Source organism: Hemitrygon akajei, chromosome 11 (genome assembly GCF_048418815.1).
Source record: "Hemitrygon akajei chromosome 11, sHemAka1.3, whole genome shotgun sequence".
NCBI classification, from domain to species: Eukaryota; Metazoa; Chordata; class Chondrichthyes; order Myliobatiformes; family Dasyatidae; genus Hemitrygon; species Hemitrygon akajei.
Window position 1 is genome coordinate 131,135,443 of NC_133134.1, and position 25,588 is coordinate 131,161,030.

The window sequence follows — 25,588 nt, forward strand, 5'->3', positions numbered from 1 at the left end:
ATGGTACTCCACATTCACCAACGTTATTCACGGAGTCCAGCTCAGAGCAACCCAAGAGTTGGATCTTATGGCGAAATGGCTGGGAGAAGAATCATGCGAACAAGTGAGACGCATACATTCAGTGTACATCAACAACCCCAAGCTAGCCTTACGCAAAGCATGGGAGAGACTTCGGGAAGGCTATGTGGCCCCCGAAATTATTGAAGCGGCACTATACTGACGTCTGGAAAATTTTCCTAAGGTGTCAGCCAAGGACTACACTAAGTTAAGAGAGCTCGGAGATTTACTCATGGAGATTCAAGGCGCCAAAGAAGATGGCTACGTAACCGGTCTATTATACCTAGATACTCCATACGGGATTAGACAAATCATGGACAAACTTCCATTTGGGCTGCAGGAAAGGTGTGTGTCTGTTGGCTCAGAGTACAAGGAAGAGAACGATGGTCGATTTCCTCCCTTTGAGTATTTCATTAGATTTGTGTGTAAGGAGGCGAAGAAGCAAAACGACCCTAGCTTCATGGGTCCAGGAAGTAGTACAATTTACACCAAGCCAGATAAATCCACTTTGAATAATTTCAACATTAATAAACCTGTCTCAGTGCTTAAGACTGAAGCCTTTACAACTAACAAAGACCCTAGCAAGAATTGTCCATTGCATAACAAACCCCACCCCCTCAAAAAATGCAGAACGTTTAGGGAAAAACCCCTTGAAGAGAGGATGGCCCTTCTCAAGGAGAAAAAAATATGTTTTAAATGCTGTTCCTCTACCTCTCACCTTGCTAGAGAGTGTACGATTGCCGTGAAGTGCCCGGAATGTAATAGCACTAATCACGATGGGGCCATGCATCCTGGCCCATTACCGCAAACCGACAACGCTCCTTCATCCCCACAACAGGACGGCGGGGAGGGAGAGGCTCACTCCAGGACAACTGTTGTCAGCTCGAGCTGCACAGAAGTTTGCGGTCAAGCTCAGTCAAACCATTCTTGTTCAAAGATCTGTCTCACTAAGGTGTACCCTAAGGGAGCCAAAGACAAGGCCATCAAAGCCTATGTAATTCTGAACGATCAGAGCAATCGCTCACTAGTCAGTCCAGTGTTCTTTGACTTGTTCAACATTGAGAGTAACCAGTCCCCATACTACCTTAGGACTTGCTCAGGCAGCGTGGAAACTTATGGAAGGAAGGCAGAAGGCTTCCAGCTCGAGTCCCTGGATGGTAAAGTTGTCATCTGTCTCCCTCCACTCTTAGAGTGCAATGAAATTTTGAATAACCGCACTGAGATCCCGACGCCAAGTGCAGTGCTACACCAGCCACATCTCCACCACGTTGCCAAGCACATCCCAGAACCGGATCCAAAAGCAGAAATACTCCTGCTATTAGGAAGAGATGTTCTCCGGGTACACAAGGTTAGGCAGCAGGTCAATGGACCACACGACGCCCCCTTTGCGCAATGCCTGGATCTGGGCTGGGTGGTGATAGGAGAGGTGTGTCTTGGCAACGTACACAAACCGACAGTTAACACACTCAAGACCAATGTGCTAGAGAGTGGCCGTCATTCAATTTTTCAACCCTGCACAAGTTTCATGTGTATCAAGGAAGCATGACAAGACTTTAACAAATGTAAAGTAACCGACAAGACGTTGGGTCAGTCAGTCTTCGCTCAAACTGAGCATGATAATAAACTTGCTCCATCAACTCAAGACGTCATTTTCTTAAAAATAATGGACACCAAGGTCTTCAGAGATGAAGAAAATAACTGGGTCGCCCCACTACCTTTCAGAGAACCACGTCAGTGCTTGCCAAACAACAAAGAGCAGGCAGTCAAGCGGTTCACATCCTTGCAAAAAACCCTGAAAAGGAAACCTGAGATGCAGCAACAATACATAGCATTTATGGAGAAGATCTTCGCTAATGGACATGCTGAAGTAGCGCCGCCACTGAGGGAAGGCGGGGAGTGCTGGTACCTCCCAACGTTTGGGGTTTACCACCCACAGAAGCCCTATCAGATCAGGGTGGTCTTTGTCTCCAGTGCTCAGTGCGCTGGTGTCTCCCTTAACGACGTGCTCCTTACAGGCCCCGACCTTAACAATACCCTTCTCGGAGTCCTGCTGCGCTTCCGGAAGGGGAAGGTCGCAATCTTACTGGACATCCAGCAGATGTTCCATAGCTTCTTAGTACAGGAGGACCATCGCAATTTCCTCCGTTTCTTACGGCACAAATGTAACTTCCTTCGCACTGCGGACGAATTGGCCCAGGCAAAGGACGTCATCTTTAAAGCAACTCAAAGAGCGGCTTTTGCAAGGGAGTTTTCAGCTCTCCAAGCTAATAAACCAATACCAAAGGACAGCCCCTTGAGGAAATTCAGCCCGATCCTGAAGAACGATATCATCTGCATTGGAGGCCGGTTAATACACTCCCAACTTCCAGCTGCAGAAAAGAGTCCAGTAATCCTGCCCAAAGACAGCCATGTGTCCTTACTGCTCACTCGCCATCACCATGAACAGGTAAAGCATCAGGGCCGTCACCTGACGGAAGGAGCAATAAGAGCAGTGGGACTGTTGATCTTGGGAGGTAAAACACTGATCAATTCAGTACTTCATAAATGTGTAACCTGCCAGGAAACTGCAAGGCAAGTTGGAAGCTCAACATATGGCGGACCTCCCACCAGAACGCCTCGAAGCATGCCCTCCTTTTACATACGTGGGGCTCGACGTATTTGGTCCCTGGACTATCACTACGAGACGCACCAGAGGAGGACAAGCAGAGAGCAAGCGGTGGGCCAAGGGATGGACATGTCAGGAAGGTTGAGTTGAAAACTACTGACCACGGTGATGTGAAAATTTACCAAAGGCCGGTTACAGAAGTCATTCTACTTCTACCTAACGACTGATTCAGAGACTGAAGTTTTGTATTATGTTCATTGGGACCCTACGAAGGTCAAGCGGGGAGTGTGTTGCCTTTATGGCATTTGTTTAGTTTATTATATTTTCACTTTAGTAATTCGTTTGTTATCATTTTCTAGTTAAAGTTAAGATTGCTTAAAGTAAATTCGTTGTCTGTGATATATCGCGGCATGCGATGACGTCACACCCGGTTTCGCCGCGTCTTGTGGGAAAATACCGGTTTGGAGAAACGGGAAGGAGGGGGCTCACATGTGCAGGATCAGCGCAAGAAAAGTTTTCTTTCTATGCACTAGAAACATTAGTGAAGCAACGCCGTAAGTTCATGAGATAATCGATATGTTGAATTAAAAACGTTAACGCTGATTCTGTTAAAAGTAATGACGGTTGATAAGGTTTATGTTTTTGTTATTTAAAGAGTTGCGGATAGTTTGTGTTGAAGTGTATTTAAAGCAGTCAATGGCGTAGGTAGATTCTGACTGTATGTTGCACTTTAATGTAATGTAGTTGTAGTTTTACTTCTGCAAGTATTTACGATGTAAATGTGATATCAAGAAGGAAACAAATACTGTATACATTTTGTATTGTTTTATCAACAGTTTTCACCATACGTTAATGTGGAAGAGTGAACAGTAAACGGTTAATCTTATTGCGATCCTGTTTTCATTGACTACGGTTTACCTCGGTGTTTAGTTCAGAGTTCTCTTACACCTGAGCGAGAACACTACAAATGCATTACACTAGATTGGAAGATGTGCGAGGATTAAGACTAGTGATGAACTTGGTGCCCAAATGAACATTAACTGATTAAACTGTGCATTCTTTTCTTTTAAAATATTGCAGTGGGATTATGTTTACTCCTGTTTTGCACATTTAAAAAGGCATTTATGAAACCTTATCATGAACCTGTGTGGACCTTGATTAAATACAATGATGAAGGAGTTCTTGTAGAGAATCAGGTGAGTAAATGAAATCTGTTTTAAACCTCTGTGCATTGCAATTTTATGATAACATTAGTTAATTTATTGTCTATTCTTCTGAGTAAACATAAGTAATCAGTGAAAGTCATTAAGATGCATGTTTAATTTTTATATTACTTGTAGAGTCCATTAAATCATGTGGCCAGAAAGAGGTTCTTCAGACCAAGGGTATCACTCTGTAGTAATCACATTTCCATCATTATCTAATGCTTTATATACTTGTTCTAGAACTCACTGCTCTTATATTCCATGTCTCACTGGAGAAGGTAAGTATCCTATTTGACTTCTTATAAGTCCACCCAACTTCAGTGGAAAAAGCCTGCTTACATTTACCTTATCTATACCCCTCTTAATTTTGAATACCTCTATTAAATCTCCTCTCAATCTTCTATGTTATAAAGAATACAGTCCTAACCAGTTCCACCTTTCCATATAACACATTACAGTTCATTAATTGATAACACAAATTGAGAATACAAGCCTTTGAGCATCACTTGAATGTGTTAAATATTCTATGTATAGCACATCTGTTCATGCAACATTCTGGTCAAACTATATCAGTTAAGATTCATTTACTGTTTTAATGTTAAATACAACTTACCCACTTTCACCATGTACTGAATTTATGAAATTATTTAAAAGACATGATTCCTTTTTCACAACAGAAGCCAGCAAGTTTTCTTTCATCACAAGTAGTTTCCAATGAAGTTGGGCTGAGTGCTGAAAGAAATACAATCAATTATGGCAGTCAGAGATATGTTGGAGTAAGTAATTGGCTTTTTAATTTCACTTAAAGGTGTGATGATAGCTATTTTAGATGCATTTAGTTTTAATTTAAAATATCACTTGACAATGTACATGTCTTTGCAGGAAACAGTTAAGTTCAAGTGCATGAACATTCTGTACATTATTAAGACGAGTTCTTTTGTAAACAGCAGTGAGTTTAGACCTTGTAAATATAAACAAAGGTTTTGATTTCCTTCAGCATTGTCATATTCAAATAAATAAAGTAAAGGCAGCAAGAAATATAAAATATATAAAAATAATAGCTCATTATTTGGTGGGGCCATCATAGTTCCTGATTGCTGTGCCTTGGTATTGATTACTTCTTCTTAGGTAATGATTAAAGATTAGCTTTATTTGTCACATGTACATTGAAAAATATAGTGAAATGTGTTGTTTTGCATCAACAATCAACACAGTCTCGGGATTGTGCTGGGGACACACAAGTGCCAATATAGTATGCACAACTCATAATCCTAACTGCATGTCTTTGGAGGAAACACATTCGGTCACAAGGGGAATGTACAAACTCCATATAGATAATGGCTTATTTTTTTGCCAACTATCAGTGACAAAAGTCATTGCTTTTTGAACACATACACATGCAACTGATGTTACTTAAAAACTGATCACTCTAAACTTGGTGTGATACCTAATAGTGTAATATCTAAAGTTCTTGCACCTGACAATAGTTAGAAATTGCTCAGCAATAGTCTTCTGTCCCAATTAAGTGACATAGTATCCCAAAGAAACAAAGGGACTTCTGGCTATTTTCTCAATTTAGTTTTTGTCTTTAATAATTGTATCAAATAATTGGCTATCTTGAATAACAGATAACCCAATTAACTATAATCGACTATAGTCGTATCCTAGGTCCTCTGTCTACCATGCACTGTGGAAGTCCTATCCTGGTCTGACTTTACAAAATACAACACCTTGCACTTCTTTGGGTTGAATGCCTTTTAACGTTTCTGACCACACTTACTGTACCTTGCTAATCAAGATCCCCTTTTAAATTCTGATAACCTTTTTCACTGTCTATGATACCAATTATTTTAGTGTCTGCAAACTTATGAATCATGTCTTGCAGATTCTCATTCAAACACATCATCATCATTATTATTATTATGTGCCATTTGACATGTGTGTTCATGGTCTTCCATCTGTCTCTAATTTGATCCTTGCCTGGAGGAAGACCCCCTTCACACTGTTCTCATTCTTTTCTCTGTCCATGACCATGATTGCTCTTCACAATTTTTTCTACAGAGGTGATTTACCATTACATTCTTCTGGGCAGTGTCTTTACAAGAAGGGTGACCCCAACCAATATCAATACTCTTCAGAGATTTTCTGCCTGGTGTAAATGATTGCGTAACCAGAACTTGTGATATGGACCAGCTGCTCACACAACCATCCACTACTTGCTTCATGGCTTCATGTGACCCTGATCAGGGGGCTAAGCATGTGCTCTATCTTGCCCTGAAGGCTAGCAGAGGGAAGGAGTGGCTTACATGTTCTTTGGTAGAGACATTTCTCTGCCTCACCATAAACAACAATAGGCCTAACATCAATCACTGTGGTGTATCACTAGTCAAAGTTCAAAGTAAATTTATTATCAAAGTACAGATATGTTACCATATACAACCCTGAGATTTATTTTCTTGTGAGCATACTCAATAAATCCTTAATAGAATAATAACCATAACAGAATTAATAAAAGGCCACACCAACATGGGCGTTCAACCAGTGCACTAAAGACAACAAACTGTGCAAATACAAAAATAAATTCAAATAAATAAATAAATAAATAAATAAGCAAGCAAGCAAGCAATAAATATCAAGAACATGAGATGAAGAGTCTTTGAAAGTGCATCCATAGGATGTGGGAACATTTCAATGATGTGACAAGTGAAGTTGAGTGAAGTTATCTCCTTTGATTTGAGAGCCTGATGGTTGATGGTAATAGCTGTTACTAGCTACCAGTACAAAAAAACAATCTTCTACTCTCACCCTCTGTTTCCTACCATTAGGCCAATTATTTTTCTACTTAGCTAGCTTTCCTTGGATCCCATGTAACCTAACCTTCCAGATAAGCTTTTCATAAGTGATCTTGTCAAATGCTTTGTTATAAAAAATGTCCACCATGCTTCCCTCGTCAGTCCTCTTGGTTACCTCTTTAAAAAAAAACACTAAGACTTCTGAGACACAATTTCCCATTCACAAAGCCTTTCTAACAATTCCTAGTTGGTCCTTGTCTATCCAAATGCTGCTAGGTGTGTCTCTCAGAATCACCTCCAGTAACTTATCTACTGCCACTGTCAGGCTGACTGGCCTCCAGTTTCCTGGTTTGTTTTAGCTACCCTTTCATAAATATAGTAACAGTATAACACTAGCCATCTTCTGGTTTACCATGAGAACTTTACTCATGGTTGAAGATTTTATTTATTTATTTATTGAGATACAGCACACAGTAGCCCTTTTGGCCTTTTGAGTTGTGCTGCCAAGCAACCCCTGATTTAACCCTAAACCTAATCATGGGACAGTTTACAATGACCAATTAGCCCACTAACTGTTACATCTTTGGAATGTGGGAGGAAACTGGAGCACCTGGAGGAAATCCACATGGTCACAGGGAGAATATACAAACTCCTTACAAAGAGCAGCAGGAATTGAACCCAGGTAGCTGGTATTATAAAGCAATGTGCTAACCACCACACTACCATGCCCCCCCACCCCATGTAAGATGATGTAAATATCTCTGTAATTTCTTTCTTAGCTACCCATAAGGTTTGAGTTCTCACTTGGACAGGCCTTGGAAACTTACCCTCTTAAATGTGCTTTTGGATCATTAATCTCTCATCTTTGATAATTCGTATATACAGTAGCCCAAGGGACATCCCAAATTATTTGTCCCAATTCCTCAATGTCCATCATTGTCTCAACTTACGTAGCTTGAGATAATTGTTCCCCATGTAAATTCATGGCAGAAATTTGTTATGTACCCCGTAACTGGGTCACTTACCAGCAAAGATAGAGAGGTCCGTTGAAGTCTGATGGTACTATTTTTAACAGTATTTATTGATAGAAATATACAAAAATAATATCAATGCAAACACACAGATGATATACATCATCAATACTAAATCTAAAAGCGCGGGTATAATAATAATAATCAATAAGAAATAGCTCTATCGTTGTCTAGGGGATAATGTATTGTCCGATGGAAATATAAAAGTCACTTTAGTTCAGTCAAGCTGTAGGCTGCAGCCTTTGGTTGGAGAGAAAGATGGGTTAAAACTTGCCCATTCCTTTTATGATGCCAATCCTTCGAGAGTCGTTGGGAGTTGAGTTCCCTGTTGTTAGCTAAAAAACCGTTTTTCCGATTCCGGGGCAAATGGAAGCGGACGCACGTGGCCTTCCACCGGCTTTCGCTATTACGGGATCGCTAGCGTTTCTTCTGTTGCATCTGAGGGGCTGTTCCCCCAGACCCTCTTTTTATCCTGACTCACAGGGTCGCAGATGTCGATCAGGTTGGGATGATGCAATCCCTCCACCAACCTCCCCCTCGGTTCATTGCCTGGGTGGGGGGGCGGCTTCGATGCATCGTGCAGGATGCAATACACAAGTCCGTCTCCAAGAGACAATAGCCGGTATCAATGGGTCCGCCTTTCGGAGGCCAGGACACATTCCAACCCTTTTGTGGATTTTGCATGTCTTTCTCTCATTTCCTGAGTCCCCTGAACTGACTTAATAGTGATCTTGCGATTCTCACAAAGGAGGGGGCTATCCCGCACCCTTCGGCCCCTCAGAGCTGTGGCACATTCGTAACAAATTGAAATGAATTTCTCTTAATCAACAATAATTGATTTTGTTGTAACGCAAATCAAATATTATAGTAAGGAATACATCAAAATTGTGGTAATCCACTATCTGACAGGTTTGTACGTGGTTCAACAGGTGCTGATTCCGGTGCTCCTTTGAAACTTACTCAGTTCAGTTAAAAATTGTTTTTTTCTACTCTTGTAACATTTTTTTCAAAAAGTGAATTAAAATGTGTTGGAGTATTAATAGAATAACATTCAATAATCCAAGACATCCACTAATATGGCACCGCTAAAGTGCCGAGTGTCCCTAATTTGATAGTTCACAGAAATGAATACAGTAATTTAATTTTTTAATTATCAGTAATATATGATTAGCTAGGTTTCACAAAGGCATTGTGGATCTGTAATATAATTTCTACTTTAATATTCTGACTTCAGGTAAGACCCAATATTTTCATTAATCTTTTCAACCAATTTATAGTTGCCACTAATTTTTAGTGTTTTTTATTCTTGGACTTCTAAATTTCTCTGCTCTTCTACAATTCCCAGCTTCTTGTCAAATTGAAAATATTCTCATATATCTTTACCAGATCTAAATTGGAGAGCATCTCACTTACACACATTGAAATCCACTTGCACGGTTTTTTCCCAGTGGGTGGACTGCTATTTTAATATCATCAATATACAGTACCTTTCCATCTTCTTTCTGGCTTCATTAGAAATTCTGTGACAAAATGTGATTATATACCCATGATTACTTCTCATTCTCCTACTTCTAAACAATTCTTTTCCAAACCAATAGACTGCTTTCAATTTAATAACAGAACATGATTTCTTTTCACATTAGGGGATGAGATCCAATGTCAAAGGGACAATAAGACAAATGAGTGTCCATGATGCAAGAGCGTTGTCTCTTAGAAGCAATTCGGTAAGAGCAAATACTCATCACTGCTTTATAATATTTTCATTTAATTTTGGTAGAATGGCAGAAAACACATAATTGAAGGTCTCAAATTAAATTGACAGAGCAAAATACAATTAAAATTGTTCTTTAGCTTCATTCGGTGATTGGTTCTTTAAAGACCCAGGTGTGTGGTGCTGGCCTTCTGATCATTATAAAATATTGGTTCAGCTATTGTACCATGATCATTTCAGAGCACAACACCTCAGGAAAGAAGTCAAGTGGAGACAGAGAGACAAGCTGTTCCTATAACAGAGGAGTCAAAATCTAGTGAGATTGAATAAAGTTGATTAACCAAGCAACCAATTGTTGCATCAGGGAAGCATTTCTTTGAAATAAGAGATTTGTGTCTGGAATGTACCAAGGGGAGCAGTAGAGGTCGATTCAATTATAGTAATTCCAAAAGGAACTGGCTAAGCATTTGAAAGGAAAAAAATTGCAGTACTGGGGAAAAGTTCTATCTGGATTAATCTTACATAGAGATGGCACACATTGGCAAGCTTAATGGTCTCCATTTCTTAATAGCAAAAAGTTTGTGAAATTATGATGCTCTGTGCTCCAAGGAAAGGTACTTGCACTACTTTTCTTTCAGTAGAAAACATAAGGGTGCATGGGCTTGCTCTGACCTCAGTTTCCCAGGATGCTTGCTGTGTTTATGGAGCACAGTGGGCTCCCCTTCAAACCCAGAGTTCTTCATTATTAAAGGGCTCCCCGTGCTTCCAAATACATTTTAATTGATACATAGTTTCCTTTGTTCCTAACCATTGCAATTGAAAGATTCTGTGCTGGAAATGTAGTAAAAGTTGAAAATAAATGTAAAGTCTCAGAAGATTTACTAATCCTTAAAGACTGCAGTTCACTTATTCAAGAAGGTTTTCTTCAGAGAACTTAAAGTTTAATAAAACTCTTGATTTCTTTCAGATGTAGATTCATCACTTGAGGGGAGCGTGTTCAGACCAGTCACTAGCTCCTTGACATTTTGGAAATACAAACAAATTCCTTTGACAAATAAACAAAACTTGGTACCAGCTGTCATGGAAACTTGAGAAAATATTGGCAGCAAACTTTCAGCATGATTCTTCAATGTTCTGTAAACATTCCCATCTTGAATGTTCTGCATTTGAACATAAATGATGAAAGGAGGAGGAGACGGGGGGGGGGGGGGGGCGGTTGTTGATGAGAGGAGAAGGAGGGAGGCTGAGGACAGTGAGAGGAAGAGAGGGAAGTAGGAGAGCAGAGAGAGGAGAAAATGGAGAGCAGTCTTGGTTCATCTGCATTATAGGTGAAGATTATATCTGTAGTATGGCAAAGAATTTTGCACACCTTATTCCAATTTACTTATACAATATGTTTATGGGTTGAATCCACAGGATGTCTAATGATTAAGTCTATTCCATCTACAGTTCATAAATACACCAATAGATCTTATTAAAGTGTAAGATTGTGAGAAAGCTGGTAGAGTACTGTGATACACACAAGATGCTGGTGGAACGCAACAGGCCAGGCAGCATCTATAGGAAGAAGCACTGTTGATGTTTCGGGCTGAGACCCTTCGTCAGGACTAACTGAAAGGAAAGATAGTGGGAGATTTGGAAGTAGGAGGGGGAGGGGGAAATGTGAATGATAGGAAAAAATTCCAGCATCTGCAGATTTCCTCAAGAGTGCTATGATAATGTTTTTTTAAAGTGGAGGACATCTAAGTAAAAACAATGTATCCATGGGATAAAGGGACTCCCACTTGAGTGTGAGATTAGGATGAATTTCTTTCTGCAGAGGGCCATGAATTTTGGAGACCTTTATGCCGGAGACCAGTAGCTGTTGAGTGATTAACTATATTTGAAACCTGGTAATGTCCTCAATGCTCAGATACTGGTTTCCTAAAATTGCCTTGATACTCAGGCAGCAGCTCTGAAAATCAAAAGAGTTAACTTTTCAGGCCTAAGACTCAGCGTTAATTGAAGATAATTTCGAACACATCTCCGCCTGGCAATTACTCAAAGTAGTCTTTTCCCGTGTTTGTAGGTGTTCAATCTTGCAAATTATTAAAGGTTGCCTACAGCACTGTATCTTCATTACACAATTATGCCTTTGGTAATTTTAGTGTCGTAATTGCTCCTTCATGCTTGGTTACAACATCTTCAGCTGGTCAGCGCTACAAGTCTGTAGCATGTTTCCTTCTCATTCCAGTGTCAGTGAATTATTCCACTGTCCTCTCAAGGGAATAACACTTAGATTCACATTTTGACTTTTATCATATCAAGGTGATTTGATGAGGTAAATTCTAGGTATTTTCACATTTTGAATGGATTTTACTCCAGGTCCACTATGGTTCCTGCATTTTGGACTTGTCTCTTTATTTGAAGATGGTTATGATTATGGCATTTCTGCGCTCCTCTGTCAAAGTTGGGCATTTTAGTCAGAGAGTCCAAGGGCTTAATGTCCTTCACAGGCATTTTTTTCTTCTTTTTTTTGGTGTTTTGGGTGGTAGGGTGCCTGCACTGAGTAGTTTGCTGTAGTATGGAATGAAGAGCAGAGCCATAGTTGAGGAATTCTTCAACATGTTCTTTCCTCTTAGTGCTGATTACCTCCTCATCCAAGACATTTGCCTCTATTCTTGGCTTACATTCAGGGTGGGCCTTAGGTGTTTGGGCTGCAGATGAAGAGTCATCATGATTACAGAAGTGTTGCTGGTCCGCCTGTACTCATCCTAGCAACCTGTTAAGTAACAGGTTTTCTAGTCTTCAGAGCCTAAGGAGATGTTTCTTTTCCCTTGAGGTCTGGTGGACTTCCAACCCAAGCAACTGCTGGTCATACTCATCAAAACTTTCCTGGTAGAGTAGCAGCTCAAAATTGTAGACAAGGAAGGTATTTTTGAGTTAGCCTGAAGTTGCTGATGAAGGTGTACTGGTAAGTAGCCCTATTGGTAAGCACAACTTAAAATGCAACTTGTATAACCGTATTCTTGGTTTATGGCATAGTCTCCATAAGAGATCTAAATAACCGTTGTTTACTTTAGTAAGAAACAAGCTAAAGTATTGTAAAGTATTAATAATTTTAAAATTTTATTTAATTTGATTACTTTAACTCACTTTAAATTATTCATCTTTCCTTTAATTGTAGCATATTTATGGAGATGGCAGATTAAGAACGAATAACATGTCACAAAGATTTAGCACATTTGGTTTGGCTAAGGGGCACAGTATGGTAAGAACAATTAACTCTGATGTTTGATCCTTTGTTAAAGAAATATTAATATATTGTACATAGGCTGCAAGATGTGGAGAATAGAAGTTTTGCTCTCTGCCTAACTGTGCATTCTCTCTCATTAGCAAGAATATAGTTATATGCCTTAATACTTGACACTGGGTCAGATGAATTAGTGCCCAGGATATGAAACCAATATTACTCATAGGTTAGGCATTAGAACCTTGAAAATATATATTGAGCATACTCAGGGTGCTGCCTAATGAAGAGTGCTATGATCAGGGAATGAAATGCTGAGTTCCTACTGGGCCCCACTAATGGACTTTGTTTAAACCCTGGCGCAGTCACAGGTGATTGCTGCAGCTGGTTATGAGGAAGCTACATTTGCTCTAACCACGTCTCCCTTTGCCATTGTTTTGCTGAGCCCTTTCAAAAACTCAAGGTATGAGAAATCATAATACAAGGAACTCCCCATCTCTTCCTTTAGCAATTACAGGGAATACCATCCCAAAAATGCCAATTTAGAAAGTTAGATAGCAAGTGTATTCATGTTCATATCATTGAACACCAAGTTCCTTTTCAAGTTACAGTGAGAATACACAGGAATTCCATACATTTTCAGGGCTTACAAGCCATAATTCCCTCTGCAGAAGTTCATTTCATGGGCCAGCAATTTTGAGGGAACCATGGACAACCAAGTGATTTCCAAGTAATGATTTTCCATGGTTCCACAAAACCACTGGCCCATCCAGCATCTCATTCCATCATTAGTCTCCATGTTGAAAATTGGGAAAAATTGGACTGAAGAGTTGAAAAATTTCCAACATGGGAATGAAAACTCCAGGTATTTCAGTGGGGGTACCCAGACCATGGACTAGGAGGAGAAAAGTAAAAAGTAATTTACGCAATTTGTATTAATATTGTTAATGTCTTTTAATCTGTTTACAACATTATAAATGTTTCTTCAATTATTTGTAGCAATCGTAATTACTCCGAACATGCGACATTTATAAATGTTCACCAGGTCAGGCAGGAGGTGAGGGTTTAGTTATGCTTTGCCTCTTAGGGAAGCTCAGTAGTGTGGTGGCTAGAATAATGCTATTATAGCACCCGTACCATGGGTTTAATTCAGCCGTTGTCTGTAAGGAGTTTGTACTGTATGTTTTTCCCATGACGTGTGGGTTTCCTCCAGGTGCTCCAGTTTCCTCCTGTATTCCAAAGACGTACGGGTTAGTAAGTTAATTGGTCACATGGGTGCAAATTGGCAGTGTGGGTTTGCTGGGTCAGAAGAGCCTGTTAACATGCTTTATCTCTAAATAAATAAAATCTAGGACTGTCAGGGTGGACTAGACTGGGCTTCAGTAGCAAACAGTCTAAGGCAAATTTATCTTCTAAGAACCCCTACGCCTCACTGCTCAAACCACAAGGGCAAGTACTCCACTCTTTCAGTCTCATGCATTTACCCTAAGTAAGTGCATGTAGATAGGAGCCATCATTATTAAGGTCAGTTCAGCTCAAAGGGCCCCAGGTCTACAAATAATGCAACTGATGTACAAGGGAGAACAGAAGAAAGACGTGCAAAATATAATGCCGTAATGGTCAAAAGAGCAACTATTGCCACAGGCTTTTTGGCTGAAGCTAGACCACTTCCATGAAGCCAGTGGGGTATCCAGGAGGAAAACTGAAAATGTAACAGTGTAGTATGAATGGAATCTAGAAACCAAAAAGGTCTGATATAAAACAAAGTGAGGGAAGAGAAACACAAAATAAAGTAGGGGTCAGGTGGAACTGGGCAAGAGGTAGAATGAATCTTAGTGAATTTTGGAATAGCTGGAAAGAAACAATCAAAGCAGATGAAGTTGGTGTGAGTCACAGTCAGAGGGCCTCAGATTTATTGCTGGAAGGGAGTGTAAAGGTGGTAGGGAGAATGGCTGCGCTTCCTGTAGGATAACATATTGTTGTAGGAAGGTGAGACACCAAAGGAACCTAACTACAAGTGTAGACATGAAGTATTTTGTCACTCATTGGATGAAGTATTAGTGCATTCATAATAAATGTTTTTGGTTTCTTGGACAATTAAATTAAATGATTATTTTTCTTGGTAGGACCATTCATCGCGTGCAAGTTCAATATTCAGCTCAAGGAATTCTTCACACTTTTACAGGGCACAAGATTGGGGTACCAAGGAAAGGATGGTAAGAATAAATCTTATCATTATGCCATTATCCAAAACATTCCTTTCTGTTCTAGAATGTTCAAAGTGGTACAGGAAACTAAAATGCAAATAACATTTTACAAGCACAAGAAATTCTGCAGATGCTGGAAATCCAAAGCAACACATACAAAATGCTGGAGAAACTCAGCAGGTCCAGCTTTTCAGGCCAATGCTCTTCTTCAGAACTGTAAAGGAAATGGGAAGACGCCAGAATTAAAAGATACAGGGCGGGGAAGGAGTACAGCTAGTAGGAAATAAGTGAAACCAGATGGTAGGAAAGGTAAAGAGCAGGAGAGGAAGGAGAGGAGAGAGGACGAGAGGAGAAAGGGAAGAAGGAGGGGACTCAGGGGGAGGTGATAGGGAGGTGAAAAGGGGTAAGAAGCTAGAGTGGAGAATAGAAGATGAGGGGAGGGGGAGGAAGTTTTTTAAACAGATGGAAAAAAATAATATTCATGCCTTCAAGTTGGAGGCTTTCCAAATGAACTATAAGGTGTTGCTCCTCTATCCCGAGGATAGCCTCATTTTGACACAAGAGGAAGCCATGGACCTAGCAGCATGTCGAATGGGAATGGGAATCAGAATTAAAATGTTTGGCCACCGAGAAGTTCTGCTTTTGGCGGATGGAGTGAAGGTGCTCAGCGAATTAGCCCCGCAATTTACGTCAGGTCTCACCAATGTAGAGGAGGCTGCATCAGGAGGACTGGCCACAATAGGCCATGCCAGCAGAGTCACAGGTGAAATGCTGCCTCATCTGAAAGGACTGTTTGGGGCCTTGGATGGGCAGGTAGCACTTAGTCTGCTTGCAGGGATAAGATGAGTGGGGAAGGACAAGTGAACAAGAGAATCATGGAGGAATCAATCCCTGCAGAAAATGGAGGATGGGGAAGATTAGTAAGGAAGGACAAGTGGACAAAGGAATCATGGAGGAATCAATCCCTGCAGAAAATGGATGATGGGGAAGATTAGTAAGGAAGGACAAGTGGACAAAGGAATTATGGAGGAATCAATCCCTGCAGAAAATGGAGGATGGGGAAGATTAGTAAGGAAGGACAAATGGACAAGGGAATCATGGAGGAATCAATCACTGCAGAAAATGGACGATGGGGGTGGGGATAAGGTAAAGACATGTTTGGTGATAGGATCCCTTTGGAGATGGCAGAAGTTGCAGAGGATGTTGGATGTGGAGACTCATGGGAAAGTAGGTAAGTAAAAGAGGAACTCTATCACTGTTCAGGTGGCAGGAAGATGGGATGAGTATGGGTGTTTGGGAAATGGAGGGGATGCGGGTGGGGGTAACATCAATGGTGGAAGAAGGGAAACCCCATACTTTGAAGAATTAAGACATCTTTGATGTATTGGTAAAGAAAGCCACATCCTGGGAATGTTTTATAAGTTTCTTTTTAATATGGTGAATGGACAATAATCATATAGATTTAATGAAAGGAAATTATTTATTCTCATCAATTCAACCTATTGGATACAATCTGGCTCACTAGGGATCATTCCCATCAACCATTTTTGCTCTCTCCTTATTTGACTGTTGCCCTGCAATTCATTCTCCAACATCAACTCCATGGGAAGGGGAAAATTACAATTAACCTGTCAGATACGGGAGAAAACCCATCTAGCCACAGAAGAAATAGCACACCTAGACTTAAACCTAGGCCCCTCCTTAGACCAGTGATGTTGTCCCACTAACAAATGTGCTAACATATTACTCTAGTGGCCACCATCCAGTCCCTGCCAGCTCCCTGCAGAGGAAACCTCATTAGCTCCATTCATCTCTTTTCTATTTCCCTTTTCACTAGTGACTCATTCTCACTCACACCCATCAATTCCAATGTTGATTATTCGCCTCTTAACTACATCTAAAGGATTCTTCTCAGCAGATAATGAAACTAATAAAATGTTTTTGGTATGTGAGAGGAAACAAGTGCATTTGAAGGAAATCCGTGGCAACTCTTTCCAGACAGCAGCAAAGGTTGGGATTGAATTCAAGTCATGGGAACAGTGAGGAAGCATGCTGCACTAGCCATTATTACTATAGTTTATTTTACAAATAAATATAATAGCTCAAAATCCATCCTAAATTCTCTGGCTTGAAGCAGTCTGTATCAAACTGAATTTCTTTGGAACTGTAAATGGTGACCAGCATGGAAATTCAATTCAGCTGAATCTATCTTCCATGTGAAAGTTGCACATGAAAGAGGTTTTACCAAGGCTAGCTCATGCAAGATGATCTTCAAGGTGAAACAGTGTCCGGTTGGAAAAATGCCTTAGCAAATCTATAAGCCTTGTCAAATCATTTGTGAATCTGATGTTAACTGACATCAGTTACATGTCTGGTTATAATCATACTTCCATCATCACCAGCAAGAATTTGAACTTGCATTGAAATCCACTTATAGAATAAGAGATTGATATTGCTTTGGAATTGATAATGAGATTTAAATTAAAGCATGTGCATTATGTCATTGACATCTTGTACACAATATCTACCAGTCTCAGTTTTAAACCCTGAAGAAGGGTCTCGGGCCAAAACGCCGACTGTTCATTCATTTCTATAGATGTTGTCAGACCTGATGAGTTCCTCCAGCATTGTGTGTGTGTTGCTTTGGATTTCCAGCACCTGCAGAATTTCTCATGTTTATCAGTTTTAAATGTTCAGTATAATGGAAAACATCACCAACTGTCCCTTCAGCAGTCTTAGTTTTAATATACAAGTTAGAGTGCAAACTGAAACCTCTGCCCCTCACAGTGGTGTGGAATGCTCATGCATGGGGCTTGTAGCAAACCACATGAAGATATCCAGGTACATAAGAGGTTGTTTGTATCCACCCAATTTTTGCCCCTCACAGCCACAATAGCCCTTTGTGTAGATATTTCATGGCTGTGATGTGGAGAAGGGCGAGTAAAGTACTTCATGGTGACCCTAAGGGCATTGACCTAGCAGCTGCACATTTTCCTGGGAAACACCTGGATTCTGTTTTGGCGAATGTCTCTGTGTGCAAACTGTTTAAATGCTGTTTCTAGCATACTTCATCCAATATTACAGAGTTTTAGAGATTTGACTGCCTGTTAATGCTACATGGAGCATGTGTTCACCAGACTTGTAAAGCCTAAACTGCATGTTTCTAGTCAACCGACTGATAAGAAAAGCAATGGACACAGTTCATGCAGATACTGCCAGTCATCAACATGGTTCATAATGGTTGTTTAAATCTTAGTGATGGTATGGAAGTTCAAAATCTGCTGGGATGATAGTTCTGTGTACACCCATCCAGAGCACGGAAGGAGATACCTGCATCTGTTGTTTTAAACCAGTGTATCTAGATTAACAACATAGTTAAAAATGCCAGCTTAATTAGAGACTTTGTTGTCTATATTTAGTCACAGGAAATTATGATGAAGCAAATGGGTTCCAAGGGTGTGTTAGGCCGAAGGGCCTGTTTCTGCTCTGTAGAGCTCTGTGACTATGACTGAGCTCTATGTGGGTAGCCGTGGATGCTCTTATGCTAAAAACAGCACCTAGTGACAAAATAGTAAACATAATCAGAGTCGGGAAATCATATTGTTGAATACAGGAATTCAGGAAAGAGTTTTTATGCAGTTTTTGAGTATATCTTCACAGTGCATTAACTATAATTAGCACAGAAACAGGCCCTTGCACCCAACATGATTCCTATCTAAGCTAGCCCTATTTGCTTGCATTTGGTCCATATCCCTTTAAATGATAGCTTTGCATGCCCCATGATTGGATTAGGGTTAAATCAGGGTGTTTATGCGTCTGCCTGAACCATTTCCTGTGCCAGTGCATTCCATATACAGGTCCACAATCCCTTATCCGAAATTCTGAAATCCAAAAAGCTCAAAAACCGAAGTTTTTTTAGCCACAGTTGACGTCACTCAGGTGTGACGTGACAGCACTAGCAGAGGCCGCCAGACGTCAGTTGTGGCTCAGCGCTCGTACTGGTTACACGTACATTTGCTGTTCGCTGATATTTTGTGTTCACTGTTGAATTTGTGTTTAATTTCACTGTGAAAATGTCAAAAAGAGCTGCTGATGCCCCAATGGGTAACAATGAGAGAAAGAGAAGGAAGCATCTATCATTATCAATAACGCAGAAAGTGGAGTTATTGCAGAAGCTTGATCATGCTGTGTCTGTGCGGCATCTTACTGAAGAATATGGAGTCGGATCTACCACTGTATATGATTTAAAGAAACAGAAAGACAATTTACTGAAGTTTCATAATGACAGTGACGTTCTACATTTATTCCAATAAGTCATTTACCATGTGTTTGATTTGGTTCTAAAGCTGTATATTTTTATGTTTTATTGAATATTTTTGTTATAAATAAAATATTTTTCTTGTCATTATTTCCTAACCAATACAGTATAACAACTATTTACATAGCATTTACATTGTATTATGTGTTATAAGTAATCTAGCGATGATTTAATATATTCGGGAGGATGTGCGTAGGTCTGGAGCTCCACCGGGTCCTAAAGTCCACCCGCACTGAGACAGGTTAAATAAAGGACTTGAGCATACGTGTTTTTTGGTACCCGTGGGGGGTCCCGGAACCAACAAGGAGGGATTCTGATAACCGAAAAATTCAGAATTCCGAAATGCAACTGGCCCTAAGGATTATGGACCTGTACTGACTATTCTCTGGGTGAAATAATTGTTCTTCAGGTTCCCATTAAATCACTTCCCTCTCAACTTAGAACTATATGCTCTGGTTCCTAATTCCTGCTTCCTAGGGAAAATAAAACTACAGTATATGTGCATCAACCTTATCTATGTCCCTCATGATTTAAACACCTGTATACGATCAACCTTCTTTCTCTTACACCACAATGTAAAAAGTTGCAACCTGTTTAAACTCCCTGCATAAGAAGATTCATCAAGTCCTAGCACCATCCTCATAAATCTCGTCTGAAACTTATTGGCATCTTTATTACATTAGGGTAATGGAAACTGAGCAAAATATTCCAAATGTAGCATAACACCTGCAACATAACATCTCAGTTTCTATACCCAGTGACTTACTGATGAAGACCACCCTGTCACCACCTTCAGGGAATCATATACTTGTACTTTTAGGTTCCTCTGTTCTACAAAACTCCATTGGCCATACCATTCACTGTGAAAGTCTTACCCTCATTTATCTTCCCTAATACCATTATTGAAATTAGTAATTTATTGAAATTAAACTCAGTTTTCCATTCTTTTTTCACACTTACTCAGCTGATGAAGAACCTTCTAAATCCTGACACCACCTATTTCAATGTCATCTATAAACTTACTAACCATGCCTTGTACTTTCTCACGCAAGTCATTCAAATAGATGACAAACAGCAAAGGGCCTAGCACTGACCACTGAGAAACACCACTAGTCATAGAGTCAGGAGGTCTGAGAAACAGTCCACCATTCCTACCTTCTGCTTCTTACCATTGCGTATCCAGCTAGCTAGCTCTTCCTAGATCACATGTGATCTAACTTTCCATAGAAGCTGGCCTTTGAGAAACTTATCAAATACTTTACTGAAATCTACCTTATGTCTACTACTCTGCTGTCATTGAATTTCTTGGTTACTTCAATCAAATTTGTGAGAAATGATCTCACATGCACAAAGCTGTGCTATGACCAAGCAACTTGTTTGTCCAAATGCCAATATATCTTGCGCACCCAGAATCCCCTGTAGTGACTTATCTACCACAGATGTTAGACTGACTGGTCTATAGTTATCAGGCATTTCTTTGCAACCCTTCATAAATAAAGGCTAACTATTAGCCACCCTCCTGTCTTTTGTCCCTTTATTCGTTGCTAACGATAATACATATATATCTGAACCTGGGCTCCTGCAAATTTTTCTCCAGGTAGGTAAATTGCACCTAATAAGCTAGCAGACAATAATTCAAGAGTTATCTTAATAATACCTTAGAATAAATGTTTATCATTTATCAGAAATGACCATTATTTAAGAGAATATTATAGCAAGTTAAAAAAAATTGAATATGGTAAATAATGGAGGATTCTTGATTTAAGAGATGATGAGAAACAGAAAATATACTATACTACTGGTTTAGAAAATCACTTGCCTAGAGGATAATTTTTTTGCAATATGATTTCCAAATGCCTATAGGATCTGCATAGCTCGTCTGTAATGTCAGATTGGTGTCAGATTTAAGTTACTTTATGCAGGTTGGTGCCTTGATTGAAACAGTAAAACACAAAATTGACATCACTTCCAAGCAAAGTAGGATATTTGTGCAGAAACATGTCTTCATGACACTCAACGTCCATTTCACAGCAAACTAAAATGCACCTAACAGAATAAGTTCAACATAGAGAGCTGGTAATATGGAAGTGTCTATAAGTGAGTCTCCTTTAAATTTTGCACCCACCCTTTGCTACAGAAAATCTTGGGCTTTTCGCCTCCAAGTTTTACCTGTTGTAATGCAAATCCATCCCATGACAACTGATCACAACCAGACCCACCATCTTCACCATTTGGTAGGAATATCTGCCTCTGTGCCCACTTTTCATGGTGACCTTGCATTTACTGAATGTATTTACAGCCTTTAATTTCTTCCTCACCCTGATTGTGCTTAACTGCAACCAACTCTAGTTTCTTGGTTAATCTTACCAATTTAGTTTTTAGCAGTGAAGATTCCAAACAGGCATAACTTAGCTCACCTTTTTCCTTATCAGAGAACAAATACTAGACCATGTCATCTTTCCTGGTTTTCAGCCAATCTTCCACTGCTCAAGAAAGAAGCTCTTTTCCCCATGAGATATGTGGTATGAAAATGTTATCTTTACTAGGTCTGCAAAATTGGCTCATTGTAAATTTTTTCTTTGGCTGCAGCCTTACTAACATTGACCTGTTAGATATGGAGGAGAGGTTGGTCTCCATAATGTCCAGGCTATAGAGAAAAAATGAAGAAAACCAATTTCCATGCACAACCCACCCTGGAAATACAAAAACAAGTGTTTCAGTTCTTCAAATTATTAGCTTAAATGTAGGGCTTGTGATGAATGAGTTCATGGTTCATAATAACTCAGATTTTAATTTTTAGAACAGATACTGATTTAAGATACATTTTAATAGAAAATCATAAACAAAGTGATATCTAGTTTGATTTTTATTACTTCAACTTGTGTTTCTAGGAACTGGATGCAGAAATGGCAGAGGCTGTCTATAAGCCTTGTGTATATAGCTATGAAGGAGAAGAAGCAAGTATGCTGACTCTTGATTCCATCAGCCGGATTGAAGATAACATAAGCTTAAGCTTCTTGAATGATTTGGGACCAAAGTTTAAAACACTGGCAAATATATGTCAAGATAAGAATCCACATTTAAGTCAACAGAAATAGATCAAAGCTGTGCTATCAATGCCTTTTATTTAGCCAATTCCTAACTAAATTGCATAACTTCAGTTTGTGACATTTGAATAGTGATAAAAATTATATTTCTCAATGGTTCTGGATTCAAATCAGTTGTTGCATGTTATAACAAGCTTGTACATTGAAGCAAAATGACTTCATTGTGACTTCTAAGGCAACCCTATGCAATACTGTGGAACATTCAGATATTTGAATTTCTGCGGTGTTTCCTAGATTATCACGACTGGCTGATCATGAGATTAAAAAAGCAAATTCAAATCTTAGAAAAATAACCAGCGTTTTGGAAATTTCTGCAATAGACCAAACAAGTGAGGAGAATTATACTGGAAATTAAATTCCATAAATTATAGTTTATGCAAAAACTGGGGACTAGTTTTGACAATGTTTCATGTGGTTTTTACAGTTCTGACTCATTGCCAATTAAGGATTGAAAATGTGTTCAGCTCGCTCTTGCATTTTCTTTGCAAAGCTATTTTAACTGTTTGAAAAGGCTGTAAATATTTCATATAGCAAGAGGAGTTAGTATTACATTTTTCCATATAAAAGGAATATTCAATTATATTACTATTCCTTTTTTCAGGTATTTTCAGTGTTGAAACACAGGATTAAATTATCATTTGACACTACATTAACAAAATAGTAGGACATCATCATTCCTGACTTAACTGCAATACTTATTAATTAGATAAGTCCAGAGTAGTTGCCTCTCTCGACATGCCTCTTCATTGCAAAAACTTCACAGGGGTAAAAAAGCACCCTGTAAACCACTTCATTTCCTTGCCCTTTTCTCCTGCATTAACCAGAGAAAGGACACTGTTACTGTCAAAATCCTGCTTGGTGAGGGGATCCTCCTGACATTTCAATTTTGCTTGACAAACTTCAAGTGAAGTAGTTTAAGGTCATTATTGTAGTTGCAAGTCTTGGCTCAATGTTATCCCACCAGCAGAATTTTTAATCTATATTTGAATGTAAGATGATAGGTTCACCATTTGGAATTCTATGTTTTTCTGTATTAGCTTTACTTAAATGTTATACTGGTGTCTTGGAATAGTGGGCTGTGTAAATATTGTGTATTTTTTACAGGGATTTGAAAAATGTACATTGAATTGTTTTAGACAGCAATTCTTTTGGAGTATGGATTATTTTGAGAATTGGTGAAGCTGGTTTTGATCTTTAAGTATGCAACTTTAAACACATTATATTTTTGTTAAAGAAGGGTTTATATGAAATATAGTTCAATATGAAATACTGTATGTTTAAATATCCCAATTTTTTCTGCCTGTCTACCAAGTACAGAATAGCAGCAATAAACATTTTTTCCTTAAAAGTCTACGTCAGCAGTTCACCTGCAACAGATATTGCTGTCACAATAGTGCTGATACTAGATATCACTAGTACTGCACGTCCCACCAACACACTCACACTCATATTCTACTGTGGTACATTTGAAGACCATGTACATTTAAAATCTGTGCCTTTTGTGGTTTGTTATATTGGTGGACCAGCTGATAGTTGGAAGTTGTTTGTCTTCAATAAAGGATACATAATTGGTGACTCTATCTGACTTACTTGCCAACTGAAGTAGTAACACCAACACTACATCATTGAAATTGTTTTTGTTGACACAAGCACTATATTGTTGACAAGTCCTGACATGTTAAGTGAGTTTCAGTTAACAAAAGCTGGGACTTTGAGTGAGATGCATGAGAATTTGAAGGAGGTAAGTACTCAGGACTTACTGGTTAGTTTTACTTAACAGGACACATTTGTTGATGCTCAGTTAAGTTGATTTGAGTTATGTTTAATAACTCCAAACCATAAAACTAATTCACTGGTTTAAAGAATTCACACTTGTTGCCTTGAGCTGCAAGCCCATAATCTTCTAATCTTTTTAACACTGTCTAGAGATTTTTAAAATGTTCTTTGTCATCCTTTCCAATAACAATGATGTCATCCAGGCAACATTGAGTGCCTGACTGCCTTGCAGTCACCGGTGCAGGTGCAGACCCTACTCCAAACATAAGCTCATTTATAGTAATAAAGCCCTTTGCTTATAGGGAAAAACAATTTAGACTCTTCTTCCATCTTCATCTGTGGCTTCAGCTAAATCCACTTTGCAGAAGTGTTCCCCTTCAGAAAGGTTTGCAAAAATATCCTTTAACCTGGGCAGGGGGTATTGATCTACTCAGTACTGGGTTGATGGTGACCTTACTGGTGCTACAGATTCTGACAGACTCATTCTTCTTGGCCACTGAGCCTCTCAGCCCTGGAAGAACTTATTTCAGCCTCCAAGTGATCCAGCTCACTAGTTATTTTATCATGGATAGTATAAGGAACTGGACGGGCTTTGTAAAACTTAGGTGTGGCATTTCATTAAACACTGTTTTACCCTTAATATGTTTGAGTTTTCCAATGCCATGCTTGAACACTGCTGTGGCCTCATTCAGTACTTTTCTTGATTTGCTCTCAGTTGACTTTATTGCTGGGGATGTGGCATGCAAATGGTAGATGGATGTTCAATCAAGTTGTGATTGTCTCAGCCGCTGATGACAGCACAACACTGGTTCTCCTGTTCTTACCACATACAAATGCAATGTGGCTTGTTAGTCATTGTACTTCACTGTTATGAATCTCATTCCCACTGGATTGATCATTTTTCCCGTATAAGTAGAATATCTGCAGGCTTCAGTTCAGTATTTTTGAAATACTGTTCAAATTCATTTTGTGAAATGAATGAAACAGCTGAGCCAGTGTCCAATTCGATTTAAGTTAATTTCCCATTCACTTCTGGTGTACGCCATATTGCTTGTGGCCTGTTAGTTTTCACTTTGTAACTCTCAAGGCAATCCAATCCTGTGTCACTATCATCACTATTAATTTTTTTGTCAACAGCATGCAGATTAGTACGCTATTGAAACAGCAGCTTGACTTTTTAGCTTTTTCTCTTCTCTGTGTAGTCCATTTATTTTCGTCTGCCCAACATGCTCTTTGTATGTGTCCTAGTTTGTTGCATTTTCTGCAAGTTTCACCTTCAAACCTGCATTGGTCTGGTGTATGGGAACCCCTGCCACAATGATAACATAATTTGTTTGGTCAAGCATGTATCCAGCTAAATACTCAATTTTGTTCACACTCAATTCCATTCCTTTTTACAACACAGTTCCATCTCCCTCTGGTGCTCCCCCCCCCCCCCCCCCACCTCCTTTCTTTCTCCTGAGGCCTTCCGTCCCATGATCCTTGCCCTTCTCCAGCTTGGTATCAGTTTTATCAATCACCTTTCCAGCTCTTAGCTTCATTCCACCCCC

At 39.4% G+C, this 25,588-nt stretch overlaps 1 protein-coding gene across 1 annotated transcript in view; it reads left to right on the forward strand.

Annotated features, from left to right (window-relative positions):
- The window catches only part of LOC140736016 (cadherin-like protein 26), a 65,900-nt gene extending 42,066 nt beyond the window's left edge, over positions 1–23,834 (forward strand). Inside the window, exons 13-18 of the mRNA XM_073061695.1 lie at positions 3,743–3,858; positions 4,545–4,643; positions 9,334–9,414; positions 12,568–12,651; positions 14,757–14,846; positions 22,047–23,834. Coding sequence (XP_072917796.1) covers positions 3,743–3,858; positions 4,545–4,643; positions 9,334–9,414; positions 12,568–12,651; positions 14,757–14,846; positions 22,047–22,253 — 677 coding nt within the window. The 3' untranslated portion in view covers positions 22,254–23,834. The remainder of the gene's footprint in view (positions 1–3,742; positions 3,859–4,544; positions 4,644–9,333; positions 9,415–12,567; positions 12,652–14,756; positions 14,847–22,046) is intronic.
- Positions 23,835–25,588: the final 1,754 nt, after the last annotated feature.